The sequence below is a fragment of the Schistocerca americana genome, chromosome X, assembly GCF_021461395.2.
Source record: "Schistocerca americana isolate TAMUIC-IGC-003095 chromosome X, iqSchAmer2.1, whole genome shotgun sequence".
In the NCBI taxonomy this organism is placed as follows: domain Eukaryota; kingdom Metazoa; phylum Arthropoda; class Insecta; order Orthoptera; family Acrididae; genus Schistocerca; species Schistocerca americana.
This window is the reverse complement of record NC_060130.1, coordinates 519,369,526-519,389,420: the sequence shown is the minus strand read 5'-3', so window position 1 is coordinate 519,389,420 and position 19,895 is coordinate 519,369,526. Positions and strand designations below refer to the sequence as shown.

The 19,895-nt window shown below is 41.2% G+C and overlaps 1 protein-coding gene across 3 annotated transcripts in view; it reads left to right on the top strand.

Moving 5' to 3' along the window:
- Window positions 1-19,895, top strand: part of LOC124556481 (transcriptional adapter 1-like) — a 174,692-nt gene that overhangs the window by 71,855 nt on the left and 82,942 nt on the right. For all 3 annotated transcript variants that reach the window (XM_047130437.1, XM_047130435.1, XM_047130436.1), the window contains one exon: window positions 1,514-1,714. In XM_047130437.1, the coding sequence (XP_046986393.1) occupies window positions 1,514-1,714 (201 nt within the window). The remainder of the gene's footprint in view (window positions 1-1,513; window positions 1,715-19,895) is intronic.

Sequence of the window (19,895 nt, the reverse complement as noted above, 5' to 3'; positions counted from 1 at the left end):
CATTGTGAGAATTCCAGATGATAACTAAAAGCTAGAGAATCCCTTTGTTTGATAAGCTTATAATACTTTCACTATAATTGTTCCACATTTTAGTGTGTACCATTACCAACAACATTTTGCTTTGCACCTTAATTTGCATTTTTACTTCTGGCTTTATCAGTTCTTTAGCTTCCCCTGTATAATCTGATAGTTTTTGGCTACTTCATTTGTCAGTTTATGTATGGCTTAAAGTTTGCTGATCACGCTAATAAGGTTCCGTGGGACCATGTAGGATAACTGCACAATGAAACAAGCAAAATTATCTATGATTTTTTATAGTGAATATTTTTAAAGATTTTCCAAATTTTCATTGCTATGAAGCTCCTTAGCTCTAGTGTGAGCAAGCTCTCCTGGTCTGTGTGGCACTCTCAGTTTGCAGAATGGTACAGAATGTAAATATATACAAACTCAAGTCTTTAATTTTCATCATTTTTAAGATCAGCCTAAATTGTAGGGGATCAACTGGCTGGAACATACTTTTCCTCTCCTTCCAATGTATTTATGACTGTAATTGTTGTCAGAAATGCTCAAAGCTATCTTGTAAAGCTGAATACAGAGAGCAGTTTTCAGTTTAACTTGATAAACATCTAGGATGAAGGAAGTACTGTTTCTGTAGTTACTTTCTTCAGTAATCACTTAGCACTATTAGAAAATCATTGGAAAACTTGCTCAAGGCTGTAACTGAATGAGAGTGCAGTACAATTACACCAGTATGTAGTGTCAGGCATATGGCAGAAATGCACCAATCTTTTATCTTATTCCATGTTTACAATATTTCCCCCTCATGCTTTGTTTAACTTGTACTGTTGAATTCAATATTACATTATAATTTTTCCCCTCTCTCCACCCACTCCTGTCCATTTTTGGCTAAATGAACCAAAGCATATATTCATTATTTATGTATGTGCATCAGACTTAGTTGTTTTCACCTACCTGATTGTGTTAAAGGTAGACACATGTTTGTCAGTTCAAGCTTGTGGTAATGTAAATGCCTAGCCCTGTTTTTGTGTGTATGCCATTTTGGATTTACTCTCCATTTTCCCTTCATTGGACTGCAAGTTTGTCTTCAACCACTATTTTCTTACCACCTCTCCATTTTGTCTTTTTTCAGTAGTCATTACATATACAAAACTGTTGTTTTTTATGATGTTATAGAATCTTGCTTTATTTTGGTTATTGTGACACAATCTTCACTCCTATGTACGTACATTTGTGCTACTAATTTTTCACATGAAAAATCAGTAAAGTATTTGGAAGTTTACCAAAAATTGTGCATGTCGTAGTGCTGCTCTGAGTGACTGCTGGTGGCTGGTGATTAGTTCACATTGACTATTGGTGTAACTGTAAATATTTGTTTAGGTATGTTTTCAGGTAGGACAACTAAGTCAAAGTTTTGTGTTCATGTATAGATATATGCAATTTCTAAATTTAAAGTTGGTTCATATATGATGTTAAATAAAGTGAACTCTTTCAGCCTGTGGACGTTTTTGACTACATGCTTCCTATGCAACAAATACCGTCACATGCGCAACAGGATGCTGTTCGACTTCTGGCCCAGGAAAGGTTTCTGCCAGATTTTCCATTTATGTATAGTCGGACTATGCTTGGTGCATGGGAGCATGGTCTTGAAGGGGCAGAGGATGGTGCTGTAAAGCTTATTATGTCAGCAGTGTTGGTAAGAACTTCAGCGTTGTGTCATATGACAATTAAGTTTAAAATGCAGACTTGTTTAATTCAGTGAAAAAAATTATGAAGAGACTGATAAATGCTACTGAAGGAAGGAACTATTGTGTGGAGGATCTTGGTTACCCTCCTGTTGCGGAGTCTTTCTTTGTAAAGATTTTGCAGTAAAGAAAATTTGCAAGCTAGCATGTTATTTTTTTGTGTGCCGGAGGCGTATGCCAGCTGTTTTGTTGCCAGAAATACAGGAAATTGTAAGCTTCTACAATGAATGTTTGCTTAGGATCGTGCCAACTAACTTTCTTTGTTGTTCTGCTCTAATAAAATGCAAACTAACTGAAAGCAATGCACATCCTTCCTTTGCCACATATGTAACAGAGTGGTTGTACAGTGATTAGAAGACTTCCAAAAAATTGTCATTTCAAACTGAAATCTGCCATATTCTCACAGTATGTCAAATTTCTTGGATCATTACAAATCTTGGCCTTTTTATGCTTATTGTGATCTTTGAAATATGGAACGTCCTCTTCTTTTGTGAATAGGTGAATGCAAAACATTTGCCATTCTGTTGTCAGCAGAAATTGAGATATGCAGTGATTTCTGTTATGAGCACACATTGTCATACAGTGAAAACTAAATGCCAGAGTGGTACAATTTAAGCTGCATGCATTGAATGCAATTTAATTTTCAATTCATGCTATCTCTTTAGGAAAGTTCATTGAAGTCTGGAACAGCAATACAAGAATTATTTCTTGTGTATTGAGAAACATAGTGAGACTTGCCTTTTCTCTAAATTTTGTCAGCCATAGAATTTTAGTCAAGAGTATATATATATATATATATATATACTCTTGATATATATATATATATATATATATATATATATATATATATATATATATATATATATATATATATATAAAAAATTGTACACACCACAGCCGCACATTGAACTACATATGGTGTGTATGTTTATATCTGTGCTACTTGTTGAGGGTTATTCCTCTCCTCTCATCTTCAAGTGGTTATCTGGTTTTTTTATTTATTTATTTTGTTCCAAGCAAACACTTTTGACTGGAATGTTATTTCCTATCCTGTGCATTTTGCAATGATTGAGAGGGTTTGATGCATTTTTCCAGTATGGGGGCAAATTTTATAGGAGTACATTACTTCATTCACAACATAGTGACAAGACATAATACCTCGACAGTCTTCAACTATCACTATTCATGAGATAGCAACAACAATACAGAGAAGGAAATAATCTGTACTATGAAGATTGCAAGTTAACAGTGTCAGGGTATGCTCTTCCTTCACGTACTGTGATATTGGTGAATTGTAATAATATTGAGTCTCTTCTCTCAACATAACTGCAGCCACTATCAGGGAATCCCAGCCCCCAGTTTAAACAGTGACGTGAATGTGCTGCCAATCTTCCATGCCCCGCAAGGTGAGACATGCGGATCTCACTGCTGTGGAGAGACTTTGTAGATGCACTGTACAACAGAAAGTTCTTGTGGTATGACATGCTTGGAAATAAAAGAAGATTGTTCAGAAATCAAGAGACATAAATAGAAGAGAAATATATAAATGCAATGAAAAGTACCAGGAGCCATCTAGATCGAGAGGCATCTACATCTACATCTACATCTACATTGATACTCCGCAAGCCACCCAACGGTGTGTGGCGGAGGGCACTTTACGTGCCACTGTCATTACCTCCCTTTCCTGTTCCAGTCGCGTATGGTTCGCGGGAAGAACGACTGTCTGAAAGCCTCCGTGCGCGCTCTAATCTCTCTAATTTTACATTCGTGATCTCCTCGGGAGGTATAAGTTGGGGGAAGCAATATATTCGATACCTCATCCAGAAACGCACCCTCTCGAAACCTGGCGAGCAAGCTACACCGCGATGCAGAGCGCCTCTCTTGCAGAGTCTGCCACTGAGTTTATTAAACATCTCCGTAACGCTATCACGGTTACCAAATAACCCTGTGGCGAAACGCGCCGCTCTTCTTTGGATCTTCTCTATCTCCTCCGTCAGACCGATCTGGTACGGATCCCACACTGATGAGCAATACTCAAGTATAGGTCGAACGAGTGTTTTGTAAGCCACCTCCTTTGTTGATGGACTACATTTTCTAAGCACTCTCCCAATGAATCTCAACCTGGTACCCGCCTTACCAACAATTAATTTTATATGATCATTCCACTTCAAATCGTTCCGCACGCATACTCCCAGATATTTTACAGAAGTAACTGCTACCAGTGTTTGTTCCGCTATCATATAATCATACAATAAAGGATCCTTCTTTCTATGTATTCGCAATACATTACATTTACAGAGGCAGTGTAAGTCAAACCAGAACCAAAAGACAGTTCAGAGAATCAGGTAGATATTAAGTTTGTTACGGAACCTTGTGATGCCTGTAATAAATATGAAAAAGATGATGTAAAGATTGTTTTGAAAGAGGAGTATCCAGAATCTAAAAATGAAGTTGTAGTGATTGAGATTAAATGCGAGGATAAATCAGAAAGTGTTGATGTTGAAACCAAGGAAGAAAGGGGGATTGGACACCATCAGAATGAATCCATGCTGTGACTAGCTCTGAGTTTTGTGAATACTTGGATGATCAAATATTTTCTATGCCAAATCCAAAACAAGCTCTCAGTTACATACAGATGTGTGGATCTACATCTGCGTCTACATGGATACCCTGCCAATCACACTTAAGTGCCTGGCAGAGAGTTCATCAACATAGCATAGCTTCACATAATTGAAGGTGTTTTATAGTATAAAACAAATCACACCATAGTCATTCCAAATTTGGGGAATGGGCCAAATCCATTTCTTGAATATTATTCGGTTTGCGGGCTTATCATTTAGTTTACATGATGAAAGATTACAAAGCTACCAACAGCGTAGGCTGGACAGTTTGTGGACTACAAAGAATCTTCTCATTTAGTCAGTGTGTGGTTTTCATAATAACAACACTTCACATAAGCGTGGCTGTTTATATAAAAGAGGATGATTTTAAAGTCAGATGAGAACACCGATGAAACAATGGTTGATTTAGGATAGAATAATCGTATATTCTCAAATGTATATAAACTACAAAACAGTTTTACTGGTCAACACCCAAAGATAGATTTCCAGAGGAAGTTTTTGCAAAGCATTTAACCTGATATATTAAGAAACATTCTTGGAAAGCCTTACTGAAATTTTGATATACACTCAAATAGACTGTATGAGAAACATGTAAATGGTATTAGGAATTTGTAATTGATTCTAGACCACACTCTGTCCCATGGAAAACAAAGAAGTTTTTGTTAAAGTAAGAAGTTAAGTTATGTGGAAATGAGGTAAAATGATATTTGGGGTAAATGAATTGTGTCTTCATTTTTCAAGTATTGTAGATTTCATATACTTTGTCATGTTTAGTTTCATTTTTACCCAACCACTATAATTTCTCGCAGGTTGGGACTGCTTTTATTATTTGTCCTGTTTTATGATAGCTATATATTATTCTTGTAGTACGAAAGTTATGGTAGAATATAAATAATTTAGAAGTAAAGAAGACCACTCATCAAATAGTAGAAGCGTTGAGTCGTCAAGAGACAGGCTCGAGAGAAAGAAAATGTCATAGGTTTTGGAATCAATACTTTCTGGAGCTAGAGCGTGCACATGTACGCATGCACACACATATTTTTACTTTAATGTTGGATTTGGTCATTTCTTTTTTATACCGCAGAAATGAATTTAAACCATGTATTCACACTCAGTTTTCCACACAATGCCTACAAGCACCAAACTCCCTAAGGAAAATGGAAGGAAAGTACATTGCTTTATAAACCAGTGACATTTTTCTCAGACACACATTGTGACACATGTTATTTGTTGGAACAACTGCAGGAAATTTATACCTCTTTCAGACAGCTTTTAAAATATCCTGTTTGTATTAGAAGTTGTTGTACCCTAAATATAATATGATACTAGAGTGATGTTTCTTAGTAGTGAGGTTCAGACTTTTGGATTTTCATGGCGTTCCTAAACCACTTCACATGCAAGAATGATTTTTTTGATTAGAACATGGCTGGTTTCCTCTCCAGATGTGTCCATTTAAGCTACTGTTCTTTCTCAAATGATCATGCCATCATTATGACCTTCAGCTGTAACCTACTTTCCTTCATTTCTTCCTAAGCAAGACATAATTGAGGTATAAGACCTTCTAGACAGTTACAATTTATGGACTTACAATTTTTGGTGCATACCATACATTATAACAATACAGTTAACTTCTTGAGGTCAAATTTCTTATCCTGTTGATTCAGTAGTCTTTTTCATGCCTGAATTGGGATTTACGTTTATTTGACAGGATATTGGGAGTAATGAGAATAATACTGAATATGCACATTATATCTAATTGAATAATGGGAACTTCTGGGTGGAATATAAATAATGACAGGAGTAAAGATAACTCATTGGTTAATTGATACATTGAGGCTTTTATAGTCACAGCAACAAGACTAAAAACATTGCTAAGCTTTTATATGATGTCCTTCTTTAGAACTAACTTATGCAAAATAAACACACACGTACACCTGAGCAGGTGCAACTCTGTAGCAGGACATATGTCACTTTTTTTTTTAATGGTTGGCCAACCACTGTCACACTTGGTGTGATTTTAATTCCTTTTGTCTGGTCTCTGTCTGTGTCTTTCTTGTCATCTTCATTGTTTGTTTTTATTCCTTGTGGGGGTTTCAAGTTAATGGACAAAGGGACCAATGGCCCTAGTAGTCTGGTCCCTTCAATCCGACAAACCAACCAACCAACCAGATATGCTCAGTAATGTTCATGACTGGTAGCCAGCAGAAGTGTTTAAAGGCAGAAGAGTGATCCTGGAGTCACTCTGTAGCAATTCTGAATGTGTGGAGTGGTCGTATTGTCCTGCTGGAATTACCCTAGTCTGTTCGAATCACAATGGATGTGAATGGATGCAGGTGATCAGGCAGGATGCTTCCGTACGTGTCACCTGTCAGAGTCATATCTAGACATATCAGGGGTCCCATATCACTCCAACTGCACACACCCCACACCATTACAGAGCCTCCCCCAGCTTGAACAGTCTCCTGCTGACATGCAGGGTCTACATCTACATCTACATTTATACTCCGCAAGCCACCCAACGGTGTGTGGCGGAGGGCACTTTACGTGCCACTGTCATTACCTCCCTTTCCTGTTCCAGTCGCGTATGGTTCGCGGGAAGAACGACTGTCTGAAAGCCTCCGTGCGCGCTCTAATCTCTCTAATTTTACATTCGTGATCTCCTCGGGAGGTATAAGTAGGGGGAAGCAATATATTCGATACCTCATCCAGAAACGCACCCTCTCGAAACCTGGCGAGCAAGCTACACCGCGATGCAGAGCGCCTCTCTTGCAGAGTCTGCCACTTGAGTTTATTAAACATCTCCGTAACGCTATCACGGTTTCCAAATAACCCTGTGACGAAACGCGCCGCTCTTCTTTGAATCTTCTCTATCTCCTCCGTCAGACCGATCTGGTACGGATCCCACACTGATGAGCAATACTCAAGTATAGGTCGAACGAGTGTTTTGTAAGCCACCTCCTTTGTTGATGGACTACATTTTCTAAGCACTCTCCCAATGAATCTCAACCTGGTACCCGCATTACCAACAGTTAATTTTATATGATCATTCCACTTCAAATCGTTCTGCACGCATACTCCCAGATATTTTACAGAAGTAACTGCTACCAGTGTTTGTTCCGCTATCATATAATCATACAATAAAGGATCCTTCTTTCTATGTATTCGCAATACGTTACATTTGTCTATGTTAAGGGTCAGTTGCCACTCCCTGCACCAAGTGCCTATCCGCTGCAGATCTTCCTGCATTTCGCTACAATTTTCTAATGCTGCAACTTCTCTGTATACTACAGCATCATCCGCGAAAAGCCGCATGGAACTTCCGACACTATCTACTAGGTCATTTATATATATTGTGAAAAGCAATGGTCCCATAACACTCCCCTGTGGCACGCCAGAGGTTACTTTAACGTCTGTAGACGTCTCTCCATTGATAACAACATGCTGTGTTCTGTTTGCTAAAAACTCTTCAATCCAGCGACACAGCTGGTCTGATATTCCGTAGGCTCTTACTTTGTTTATCAGGCGACAGTGCGGAACTGTATCGAACGCCTTCCGGAAGTCAAGAAAAATAGCATCTACCTGGGAGCCTGTATCTAATATTTTCTGGGTCTCATGAACAAATAAAGCGAGTTGGGTCTCACACGATCGCTGTTTCTGGAATCCATGTTGATTCCTACATAGTAGATTCTGGGTTTCCAAAAACGACATGATACTCGAGCAAAAAACATGTTCTAAAATTCTACAACAGATCGACGTCAGAGATATAGGTCTATAGTTTTGCGCATCTGCTCGACAACCCTTCTTGAAGACTGGGACTACCTGTGCTCTTTTCCAATCATTTGGAACCCTCCGTTCCTCTAGAGACTTGCGGTACACGGCTGTTAGAAGGGGGGCAAGTTCTTTCACGTACTCTGTGTAGAATCGAATTGGTATCCCGTCAGGTCCAGTGGACTTTCCTCTGTTGAGTGATTCCAGTTGCTTTTCTATTCCTTGGACACTTATTTCGATGTCAGCCATTTTTTCGTTTGTGCGAGGATTTAGAGAAGGAACTGCAGTGCGGTCTTCCTCTGTGAAACAGCTTTGGAAAAAGGTGTTTAGTATTTCAGCTTTACGCGTGTCATCCTCTGTTTCAATGCCATCATCATCCCGTAGTGTCTGGATATGCTGTTTCGAGCCACTTACTGATTTAACGTAAGACCAGAACTTCCTAGGATTTTCTGTCAAGTCGGTACATAGAATTTTACTTTTGAATTCACTGAACGCTTCACGCATAGCCCTCCTTACGCTAACTTTGACATCGTTTAGCTTCTGTTTGTCTGAGAGGTTTTGGCTGCGTTTAAACTTGGAGTGAAGCTCTCTTTGCTTTCGCAGTAGTTTCCTAACTTTGTTGTTGTACCACGGTGGGCTTTTCCCGTCCCTCACAGTTTTACTCGGCACGTACCTGTCTAAAACGCATTTTACGATTGCCTTGAACTTTTTCCATAAACACTCAACATTGTCAGTGTCGGAACAGAAATTTTCGTTTTGATCTGTTAGGTAGTCTGAAATCTGCCTTCTATTACTCTTGCTAAACAGATAAACCTTCCTCCCTTTTTTTATATTCCTATTAACTTCCATATTCAGGGATGCTGCAACGGCCTTATGATCACTGATTCCCTGTTCTGTACATACAGAGTCGAAAAGTTCGGGTCTGTTTGTTATCAGTAGGTCCAAGATGTTATCTCCACGAGTCGGTTCTCTGTTTAATTGCTCGAGGTAATTTTTGGATAGTGCACTCAGTATAATGTCACTCGATGCTCTGTCCCTACCACCCATCCTAAACATCTGAGTGTCCCAGTCTATATCTGGTAAATTGAAATCTCCACCTAAGACTATAACATGCTGAGAAAATTTATGTGAAATGTATTCCAAATTTTCTCTCAGTTGTTCTGCCACTAATGCTGCTGAGTCGGGAGGTCGGTAAAAGGAGCCAATTATTAACCTAGTTCGGTTGTTGAGTGTAACCTCCACCCATAATAATTCACAGGAACTATCCACTTCTACTTCACTACAGGATAAACTACTACTAACAGCGACGAACACTCCACCACCGGTTGCATGCAATCTATCCTTTCTAAACATCGTCTGTACCTTTGTAAAAATTTCAGCAGAATTTATCTCTGGCTTAAGCCAGCTTTCTGTACCTATAACGATTTCAGCTTCGGTGCTTTCTATCAGCGCTTGAAGTTCTGGTACTTTACCAACGCAGCTTCGACAGTTGACAATTACAATACCGATTGCTGCTTGGTCCCCGCATGTCCTGACTTTGCCCCGCACCCGTTGAGGCTGTTGCCCTTTCTGTACTTGCCCAAGGCCATCTAACCTAAAAAACCATGGATTCATGAGGTTGTCTCCATATCCTCACACGTCCATCTGCTCGATACAATTTGAAATGAGACTCATCTGACCAGGCAACATGTTTCCAGTCATCGACAGTCCATTGTTTGTGTTGATGGGCCCAGGCGAGGCATAATGCTTTGTGTTGTGGAGTCATCAAGGGTACTCGAGTGGGCCTTCGGCTCCAAAAGCCCATATTGATGATGTTTTGTTGAATGGTTGGCATGCTGACACTTGTTGATGGCCCAGCATTGAAATGTGCAGCTATTTGCATAAGGGCTACACTCCTGTCTTGTTGAAAGATTCTCTTCAGTTGTCATTGGTCCCGTTCCTGCAGGATCTTTTTCCGGCCGCAGCGATGTCGGAGATTTGATGTTTTACCAGATTCCTGATATTCACGGTACATTCATGAAGTGGTCTTATGAGAAAACCCCCACTTTATCACCACCTCAGAAATGCTGTGTCCCATCACTAGTGTGCTGACTATGACACCACGTTGAAACTCACTCAAATCTTGATAACCTGCCATTGCAGCAGCAGTAACCTATTTAACAACTGTGCCAGACACTTGTTGTCTTATATAGGCATTGTCAACCACAGTGCCATGTTCTGCCTGTTCCTGTCATACTGTATATGATTTAGGGGTAATGGAGACCACTCACTGGATAGCAGGATCATTGAGTTGCTGACAGACACACACAAAGGAGAAAGAAAACTCGCTAAATTTTGGGATCCTGTATTCGAATATACATGTGTATACCAGTTTGTTTGGCACTTCAGTGTAATAAAAACAGGAAACATGTAGTGAATGGAGACAGTTTATTATTGTTAAATACTGTAACCTAAGAATTGCAATCACAGTAAACCCACAGACAAAAATGTCAGTTAATAAAGCAATGTCTCATTTGTCAGTTTTGTAATGAGATTGATGAATAATAGCACCAAATCCTCCTTATTCTGTGTGATGTTTACATGCACAGTATGCGTGGATAACATGCCCATTAATGTTCAATTAAATGCTTGATAATGATAAGCATTCATCATATAGGATGTCTCGCAGGGCATGAGATGTCATTTGAACTAAGAAACTCTTCAACATTCTATTATTGTAGACTTTGACCTACCATATTGCAGCAAAACGTGTTTCACAATAAGTTCGGGAATCTCCAAAGTTTCTATGTTGTTAAAATTTTTTATATTATTGTCTTAAGTGAAATTGTTTATGCAAGTAGTTATGTACCCATGTATTGAATACATAATACAGCAAAAGGTGATATCAGTTGGAGAAGTGTCAGAAGCTGCTTACAATGGTGACAATGGTTTCACATTTGTACTGAGATATGGACTTCGAGTGTCACTTAGTACTGAATGTTCTCAAATGATTCTGGTCAGTGAAATGTTGTGAATTTAGAAAACCTAAGTAACCAGCTGTGTATCATCAGCACACAATAACACTTTTATATACATGTCCTTGATAATAGACAGTAACTACTTCTATCCCAATTAATTGCACACTAGTGTAAAAATTCATGAGATAGCATTATTCTAATAATGAAGTGGCACCAGTATTGTACGAAAGGGTAGAAATTATTTCATTTGAACCCATACATTGTAAAGAAAGATGATATTAGAAAGTTAGAATGATCATAGTTATGTATGTTACTATGACATTTAGGAAAGCCTCAAACTTGCAACTGTCCTTGGTCCACAGTATCAGGAGTGTACTGAGATGATATTTTTGAAGGGCTTCTTTCTCCAGGGTGTGGCACAACTGTTGACCATTGCTGCATATTGACAGTGACCATCAAAATAGGAACAGACAAGTGAAACCGTGCCAGACAACATAATTATTTAATGATGGAATTACAAGAACCATGTTGATGAGATACCTGCAGTGGTATTTTTTGTCAGTGCCATATACCTTCAGTAATAGCATGCTGTTGGAACTAGCAGCTGTGTTAGTTGTTGAAACACATTATTTGACCTCATGTGACTGTAAAATGTAGATTGAGTTGCTGATTAAAAATTGTAGTTTATGTGGGCTAATGATATGGTCCGACCATAGTTCTCACCTAGGCACTGTGCAACATGGTGAAGCCACCATTATGATTTGAGGCATATTTTTGTGGTATGGTTTGCATCATTTTATGAAATTGAAACAGTAATTCAGTGTAAATGCAGTAATTTGTTTCCAGTCACCATGTAGCCACAGCCACACCTTTGAACATGTAGTGTACACTACCAACAAAATCGTTTTCCAGGAAGATAGTTAACAACTGGTTTTTGAAGAACATTTTGAACAGTGTCGGGAAATAATTTAACCACCGAAGCTACTAGATATGAACTCATTGAAACATACGTGATAAAACAATCTATTTTATGCCCCAAATCCTCAGCTTGTAGCAGTCACAAAATTGTAGCCCCCATTGTAATGACACTGATAAACATTTGTTCTGGTCACTTCTCTGAAGAGTTTACTTTCTCTGAAATCTTACGGATATGAATAAGCTGTCTTATATATGGATGATTTCTTCTGCCTTCATAAAGCTGCATGACAGTTTAATTTAGAATTTTGTATGTTAACTTTTACCAGATTTGTAATGTGTTTCTTTAGTCTCATACAGTGCAAAATGACAAGACATAAATTATGATGGGTAACACTGATTCATTGGGATGAGATTTATTAATCTATTTCAGGTAATTTATGTCTGCTGAATATGAAAATAATTATATTTTTGTTGAGTTGATTCTACTTTTTGAGAGAAAGGCAATCTGTTTATACTGAAAATTAAGTTATTAAAAAGAAGAGAAAGTTTTTTTAACATTTATTTTAAAATTATCACATGATTTCAAACAAACAAAGTGCTATAAATGATGCAAAGAATAGTAAAATTAATCATAACAGCAAAAACATATCAATAAAATTTAAGAAAAAGTTTTGTGTGGGATTTTCTTTGGTGTTTTTGGTCCGAACATTCTCTCTGCAAGTTCCAGCAGCAGTCTGCCATCATATGGTGATCCCATCGTCCTTGATATCTTTCCTCCATAATCTTGATGTCCTGGTGGAAACATTACCCTTGTTCTTTGCTGTAATCGCCCAAGTTGTCAGGAAATTTTATCTAAATGACCGTGCAGAAAATACAATTTGACACTCATATTAGCTCTTACCTGGAAATTCTGGAGCATTTTGTCTACTATTGTGGAATATTCTTCAGCTTTGTGAGTCTCCAAAAGGTTTCTGGCAACTGATACAAAGCTTGTCCATGTCTCCAATTCAACTCGAGTCATGTGGTTTGCATCATTTTTGTTTGTAAGAGTACGGTTTTGTGGCTGATCAAAAATTCCTGCTATTAACTTTTCTGTACTAAGACTAGGAAATGACCGACAGATATATTTGAAGCAATTACCAATGCTACCTAAAGCTTTAACAAACTGTTTCATAAGCCCAAGTTTAATATGTAGTGGTGGAAGAATGATTTTTTCCCGACTGACCAACTTTTTGTGAATAATGTTATCTTTTCCTATAGTCAGTTTCATTCTTGGGAGCCAGTCGTACCTGCTCCAATGTTTATTTTTCGCATGACTGTCCCACAGACAAAGGAAACAGAGATATTAATTGCTGACCCAATAAAAAATTCACCATTTTTAAATCTACACACACTGATGTTGATGAAATGAAACTGTCTCTAAAACAAGTTTAGCATTTTTATATTCTTCCTTAAAAGTAGTTGAATGAGCTATTGGGATTGAAGCTAATTTATTTCCCTTGTGCAGTAACACACATTTAAAACTTTCTTTTGAGATATCTAGGAAAAGTCCCCAGTCTTTTGGTTGGGATAATGGAAGACCCACTAAATTTAAAAGCTCAGAAATATACAATATTACTTATCTCATTAAAATATGAAAGAATGTCACACCCTCTAGTTCAACAGGATGTTACTGATATGCCAGGCTGGAGGCAATGTTTTTCTTTTAGTCTTAATGCAAGAAGCTCAGCTGATTTCTTAGATAAATTTAAACCTCAAATCAAGTCATTTAGCTTGCTCTGAGAAAAACCTTGCAGTGTACGACTGCATTCTTCGAATTCACTTTTACTCTGACTGTCTAACATTTTGACATAGTCACAGTAATTGACTGATGAGGACATAAATACCAGTAATGGCAAATCTTCACTATGCAAGATTGGCGGCTTAGTGATTGTACGTTTGGGGAAACCCAAGATCACTTTTTGTATCAATTCATACTTTTTACAGTCACAGCACAAAAGTAGCATTCATCAAAGTAGTTTCTTAGCTCTGTCTATGCCGTCAGTATTCCAAATGGAAGCCCCTTTTCATCCTCTGTGACTCCAGTATCGAAGTGACTCCATGCAAGTTTTACAAACGTTGTGCGGGGCCCAGCATTTATCTTGTTCTCCAAGTTGTTTTCCAGCATATGCCCAATAACTTTGTTTTACAAATCATTTATATTCCATTGTTTAGCTGTTCTTGACAATATTTACCACATATGTAACAGAAATGGTCAGGATGATTAACACAAGGCTTCTGAGAAGAACTTGTACTTTCTGTAACAAAAATGCCCAGACAGCACAGTTGCATGGAGTAACTGATACAGTATCACATATGTAGGAAAATTGTAACAAATGAGTGATGCAAGAAGCTTACCTGCGTATAACCAGTAGATTTGACCAACTGTCAGAGTTGAGTGGAGATGAGCCTCTTGTATCTGTAGATGTAGGAAACATGCAGCAGTCTTCATTAGTTAGGGAGCCCAAGTCTGCTGCAAATTCTAATAGGAAGAAGAAGGTTCTGCTGTTAGATAGTACACATGCCAGTAGTGTGGGCCATCAGTTGCAGGGAGTGTTGGGGAGTGAGTACCAGGTCACCAGCATTGTGAAGCCTAGTGCAGGGTTGACTCAGGTGACTGTTAACATATGGCAATTATGTATCAATTTTACGAAAGAGGATCAGGTAGTGATTGTGGGTGGAGCTGGGAATAGTCTTGATAGGGACACAGAGTTTGATGTACGTGGTGACCTGGTAAATATAGCTACTCAAACTGGTGGCACTCACATGCACTTTATGCAGCTGTTTCAGTTTCATGATCGACCTCATCTTAATGTTGCTGTTAGGCTTGTTAACGTGGGGCTGGAGAAGGCACTGATGGTGGAGGGCATGGCTCACTTTGCAGTGGTGCCAGTTGAGTCTTTCAATAGATTGGGTTTCACTAGGCATGGCCTGCACCTCAGTGGGTATAGGAAGGGGAGGCTAGCTAAGTTTATAGGTGACAGTGAAGTGGGCGGTGGTAGTATCTGTAGTGTTGGCAGAAGAGCCAACACTGTGTTTCTAGAGGAGGCCGAAATGCACACGTTTAATTACACGCTGACTGGCGTGAGGTCTGGAACAGGACAATATCTTGAGAATTGCAAATAAAGTAAGTAGTTAATATAATACTTATCTTTAATCCACAATTGTAGAACATCGCTCTTGATGATACGTGCTTCATATAATAAATATCAATTGAATACGGCGCCTTGCTAGGTCGTAGCAAATGTAGCTGAAGGCTATGCTAACCATTGTCTCGGCAAATGAGACCGTATTTGTCAGTGAACCATTGCTGTGAACGTCGGCTGTACAACTGGGGCGAGTGCTAGTAAGTCTCTCTAGACCTGCCGTGTGGTGGCACTCGGTCTGCTATCACTGACAGTGGCGACACGCGGGTCCGCCGTATACTGACGGACCGCGGCCGATTTAAAGGCTACCACCTAGCAAGTGTGGTGTCTGGCGGTGACACCACATTCCTCCCCCGCAATTCGGCGAACAGTTGTGTTATAAGGCTTCCGCCCGCCGTGGGGAGGACCCCATGTTGACGTATGCGACGAGGTGGGGAGCCTAACAACAGGCGAGGCTGTGCCTCCCGCACCCGGCCATTTGGTCTGAGGGGAGCTAGGAAATGCCTGAAAACCTAGTCCAGGGTGCACGTCAACATGCGGTGTATGCGCCCGTAGAGAGACAGGAGGGGCCGAAGGGTCGACCTCCATCGCGTCGGGGTACCTGACGGGCGTAGACGACATGTGATCCGGAGCGGGCAAGAGTTTCATGTCGGAGGACAGCTGGTCACGGGAAGCGATCGGCAGCGTGTGACCCAGGGAGGCGCCTGGTGGTTGCAGCGAAGCGTCCACTGCGGGTGTCGCCGGCGGGAGAACAGGCGGCGGCGGCGCGTCGCCATGGGGCAAAATGGAAGGCAGCGTCGGTAACACCTGGGGATGAGGCGAGCCAGTAGATGGGTCCCCAGGGCGCTGACCGGACGGCACCGTCGCTGAAAGCAGACGGGGAGCGGCAGAACCCAGGCGACGACAGAGGCGCAGCTGATTGAGATGCCGACGCACCTCACCAGAGGCCTCCAAAACCAAATATATAGCGCGGCCGAGGCAGCGAAGAATGCGCCCTGCGAGCCAACGCCGTGAACCTCGATAGTTGCGATAATATACAATGTCGCCTGGAGCAAAAGCAGGTGTCTGCCGCTGCACAGGAACCTGATGCGGCGGATGCAGCAAAGACATCAAGGTTCGATGAGGACGACCGTGGAGCAACTCAGCCGGCGAGCGACCATCTCGGGGCTGAGAGCGATACGAGGACAAGAAGAGCAATAACGCGTCCTCCCGAGAATATGACTCTTTCAACTTCAACATCTGTGACTTGAAAGTCCGGACCAATCGTTCAGCGGCACCGTTTGACTGAGGCGAAAACGGCGCGGATGTCAGATGTTGAATACCATTGGCCTTGCAGAATGACTGAAATTCTGCGGACATGAATTGTGGGCCATTGTCGGAAACAATAGTCTGTGGAAGACCTTCAATACAAAAGATAGCGGATAACGCTTGGATGGTGGCAGATGACGTCGTGGCAGACATCCGGACAACAAAAGGAAAATTACTGAAAGAATCGACCACAACCAACCATCGAGCATTCCAAAATGGACCAGCAAAACCTATGTGCAAGCGTTGCCAAGGGGAAGTGGCTTTCGGCCATGCAAAGAATTTCCGCGGTGGTGCGGATTGTTGTTCGGCACACGCCATGCAAGAAGAGCACATTTTCGTAATCGCAGCATCGATTCCGAACCAAGTATACTGCTGATGAGCAAGTTGTTTCGTGCGCACTATACCCCAATGTCCTTGGTGGAGAAGCCGTAAGACAGAGGACTGTAACGAACATGGGACCACGAGCCTGGACTTGATCATTATCATAACGCAACAGCAAGACACCACGTCGAACAAAAAGTCTCTCCTTGTGAGCAAAAAATCGGCGAACCAACGGATCCTCGATCCGTGATTGCGACAAGGGCCATTGCGTAGCAACAAAACGCAAAACGGAAGCAAGGACAGGGTCAGCAGCTGTGGCTGTAGCTATACGACGAAAATCAATCGGAAACGATTCGACCACGTCATCGGTTTCCGAATCAATGAACGTGCAAGCAAGTTCGGAAGAATCGAATGCTCTCCTCAGCAACAGGCAAACAGGACAATGCATCGGCGTTTCCGTGCTTAGCAGTGGACCGATACAAGATATCGTAGCGGTACTGCGAGAGGAAAATAGACCAGCGAATGAATTTCTGCGCTGTACGTGGAGGTACAGGCTTGTTCGGATGAAAAAGCGATGTCAAAGGTTTGTGGTCTGTGATGATGGTAAAGTGACGACCAAACAAGAAATCGTGAAACTTAGTAACACCAAATATGAGAGCCAAGGCTTCTTTCTCTATCTGTGAATAATTTCTTTGCGCAGACGAGAGCAATTTGGACGCAAAGGCAATAGGGCGATCATGCGAGCCATCTTTGTGCACAAGCACAGCACCGATCCCAAAATCCGATGCATCTACCATCAACAAAAGGGGTTTCTGGGTATCAAATGGCATAAGGCAAGTATTTGAAAGCAACGCCGATTGCAACTGGCGAAAGGCGCGTTCGCATTCCGTCGTCCAGATGAACGGAACACCTTTACGGCTTAAGCGATGAAGCGGAGCTGAAATGGAACAGGCATGGGGAATATATCGGTTGTAATAATTAATTTTACCCAGCACACTCTGTAGCTGCTTCAAATTCTGCGGCGAAGGCAAGTCTTGTATGGCACGGAGGTGCTCGGGACTGGGATGTATGCCTTGGGCATTGATTACATGTCCCAAATATGGTAAGTTACGAGCAAAAAGCACACATTTGTCCTTTCGCAAGCATTCGGAGGTTGGCTAAATGTTCTTCTTCCGTCTTTCCGGAGATCACAATATTGTCCAGATAGTTTGCTGCAGTAGGGACCGAGGCACAAACAGTTTGCAGATATTGCTGAAACAATGCAGGGACGGATGCACACCCGAATGGCAGTCTTTTGAATCGGTACAAACCAAGATGCGTGTTAACCACCAAGACGCGCTGGGATTCGTCGTCCACTGGTAGTTGCAAGTACGCATCTGCTAGGTCCAATTTCGAAAAATATGTACCCGGGCACAGTTTGTCAAAAAGATCGTCCGGGCGGGGTAAAGGAAAAGTCGGAATCACGAGTTGTGGATTCACTGTAGCTTTGAAGTCCACACAAAGTCTCAGTTTTCCAGAAGGTTTCGGCAAATTTACTAAGGGTGATGCCCAGAGAGAAGCCTGCACACGTTCAATCACACCTTGTGATTCCAAATCGTTTAACATTCTTGCGACCTCATCGCGCAATGCGTGGGGAACATTGCGCGCTCGGAAAAATTTCGGTTGCGCGTTTACTTTCAGTTCCAAGTGTGCTTTATAGTTCTTAGCGCAACCAAGGCCCAGTGCAAAAATGTCTGCAAATTCTTCACATAGACTAGAAACACTGTCTGAAGGCACAGTCTAGTTCACTGATAGGACCTGATTTACTATAGACAAGTTAAACAACTGAAATAAATCTAAACCAAACAAGTTCACTGCAGAAGAAGAACGAAGAACGTAAAATGACACAAGTTTTGTTTGTCCCTTGTATGTTGCAAGAAGGCTGCACTGTCCTAACACAGGGATATTCTGACCGGAATAACTATTTAACTTAACATTTGCGGCATGCAACGGAGGTGTGCCCAGTTGTTTGTACGTGTCGTGATTTATTAGTGAAACTGCAGCTCTGGTATCGAGCTGGAATGGGATCACGTTGCCATGAATGTCCAAGTCTACAAAAAGTTTATTGTCCTGCTGACGACAAGAGCGACTGTCTCGTGCAACGTGAACAGACACTGGTACAGAAGCACTTGCGACTTGACGGGATTTCCGGCGACGTCGACGCACACTATTTGTGGGATGAACACAGTCACTGTTAGAGAGAGTGGCACTGGGCGGAGTGGAATGAACTGCATGAATTTCCATGGGCGACGGTTCACGAGCTTGAGTATTCTTGGTTCGATTCCGATTGTGGCGCGAAGCAAAGGGCCTGGAATGGTTGGGAGTGTCCGTTCTGAGCTTTTTCTGGTAAACACTCTGAACATGTCCTTTTTTATTACAGAAAAAGCAAATAGCTTGGCGTGACGGGCAATTTTCACGCGAATGTCTAGTAGCACACCGCGGGCATGATTTTAGCACTGCATTTGCCTGCTTACGCGGCACACGTGGCTGCGCGGACGGGTGCGAGGGCTGTCGACTGTTCCGTGCAGCTCGCCCGGCGGGCCGTTTAACGTGACACACGGCTGGCGAAGTTTCAAATGATTCCTGAGCAAAGTCAAGTGTGTCTAGCCTATCCAATATGTCTATCACTTGTTGAATGGAGGGATTGACTAGTTTCAAAATTTGCTCCCGTATACGAACATCAGAAACGTTCTGTGCAATTGCATCACGCACCATAGTATCTGAATAAGGGAGTCCACATTCACACTCAAAAGCACAATCCCTAGTAAGGCCTTGCAAAGTTGCAACCCACTCCCGATTAGTTTGACCGGCCGTACGTTTGGTACGAAAGAACGTATACCGTTTGGCAACTACATTGACTGATTCCTTGAAATATGCATCTAATGCAGACAAAATTTCTTCGTAGGACAGAGTTGCTACGTCGCAGCGGGGAAATAATTTCACTATCACACGGTACGTCTGCACCCCTACACATGCCAATAAGTGAGGCTGCCGCTCGTTACCTTGAATTCTGTA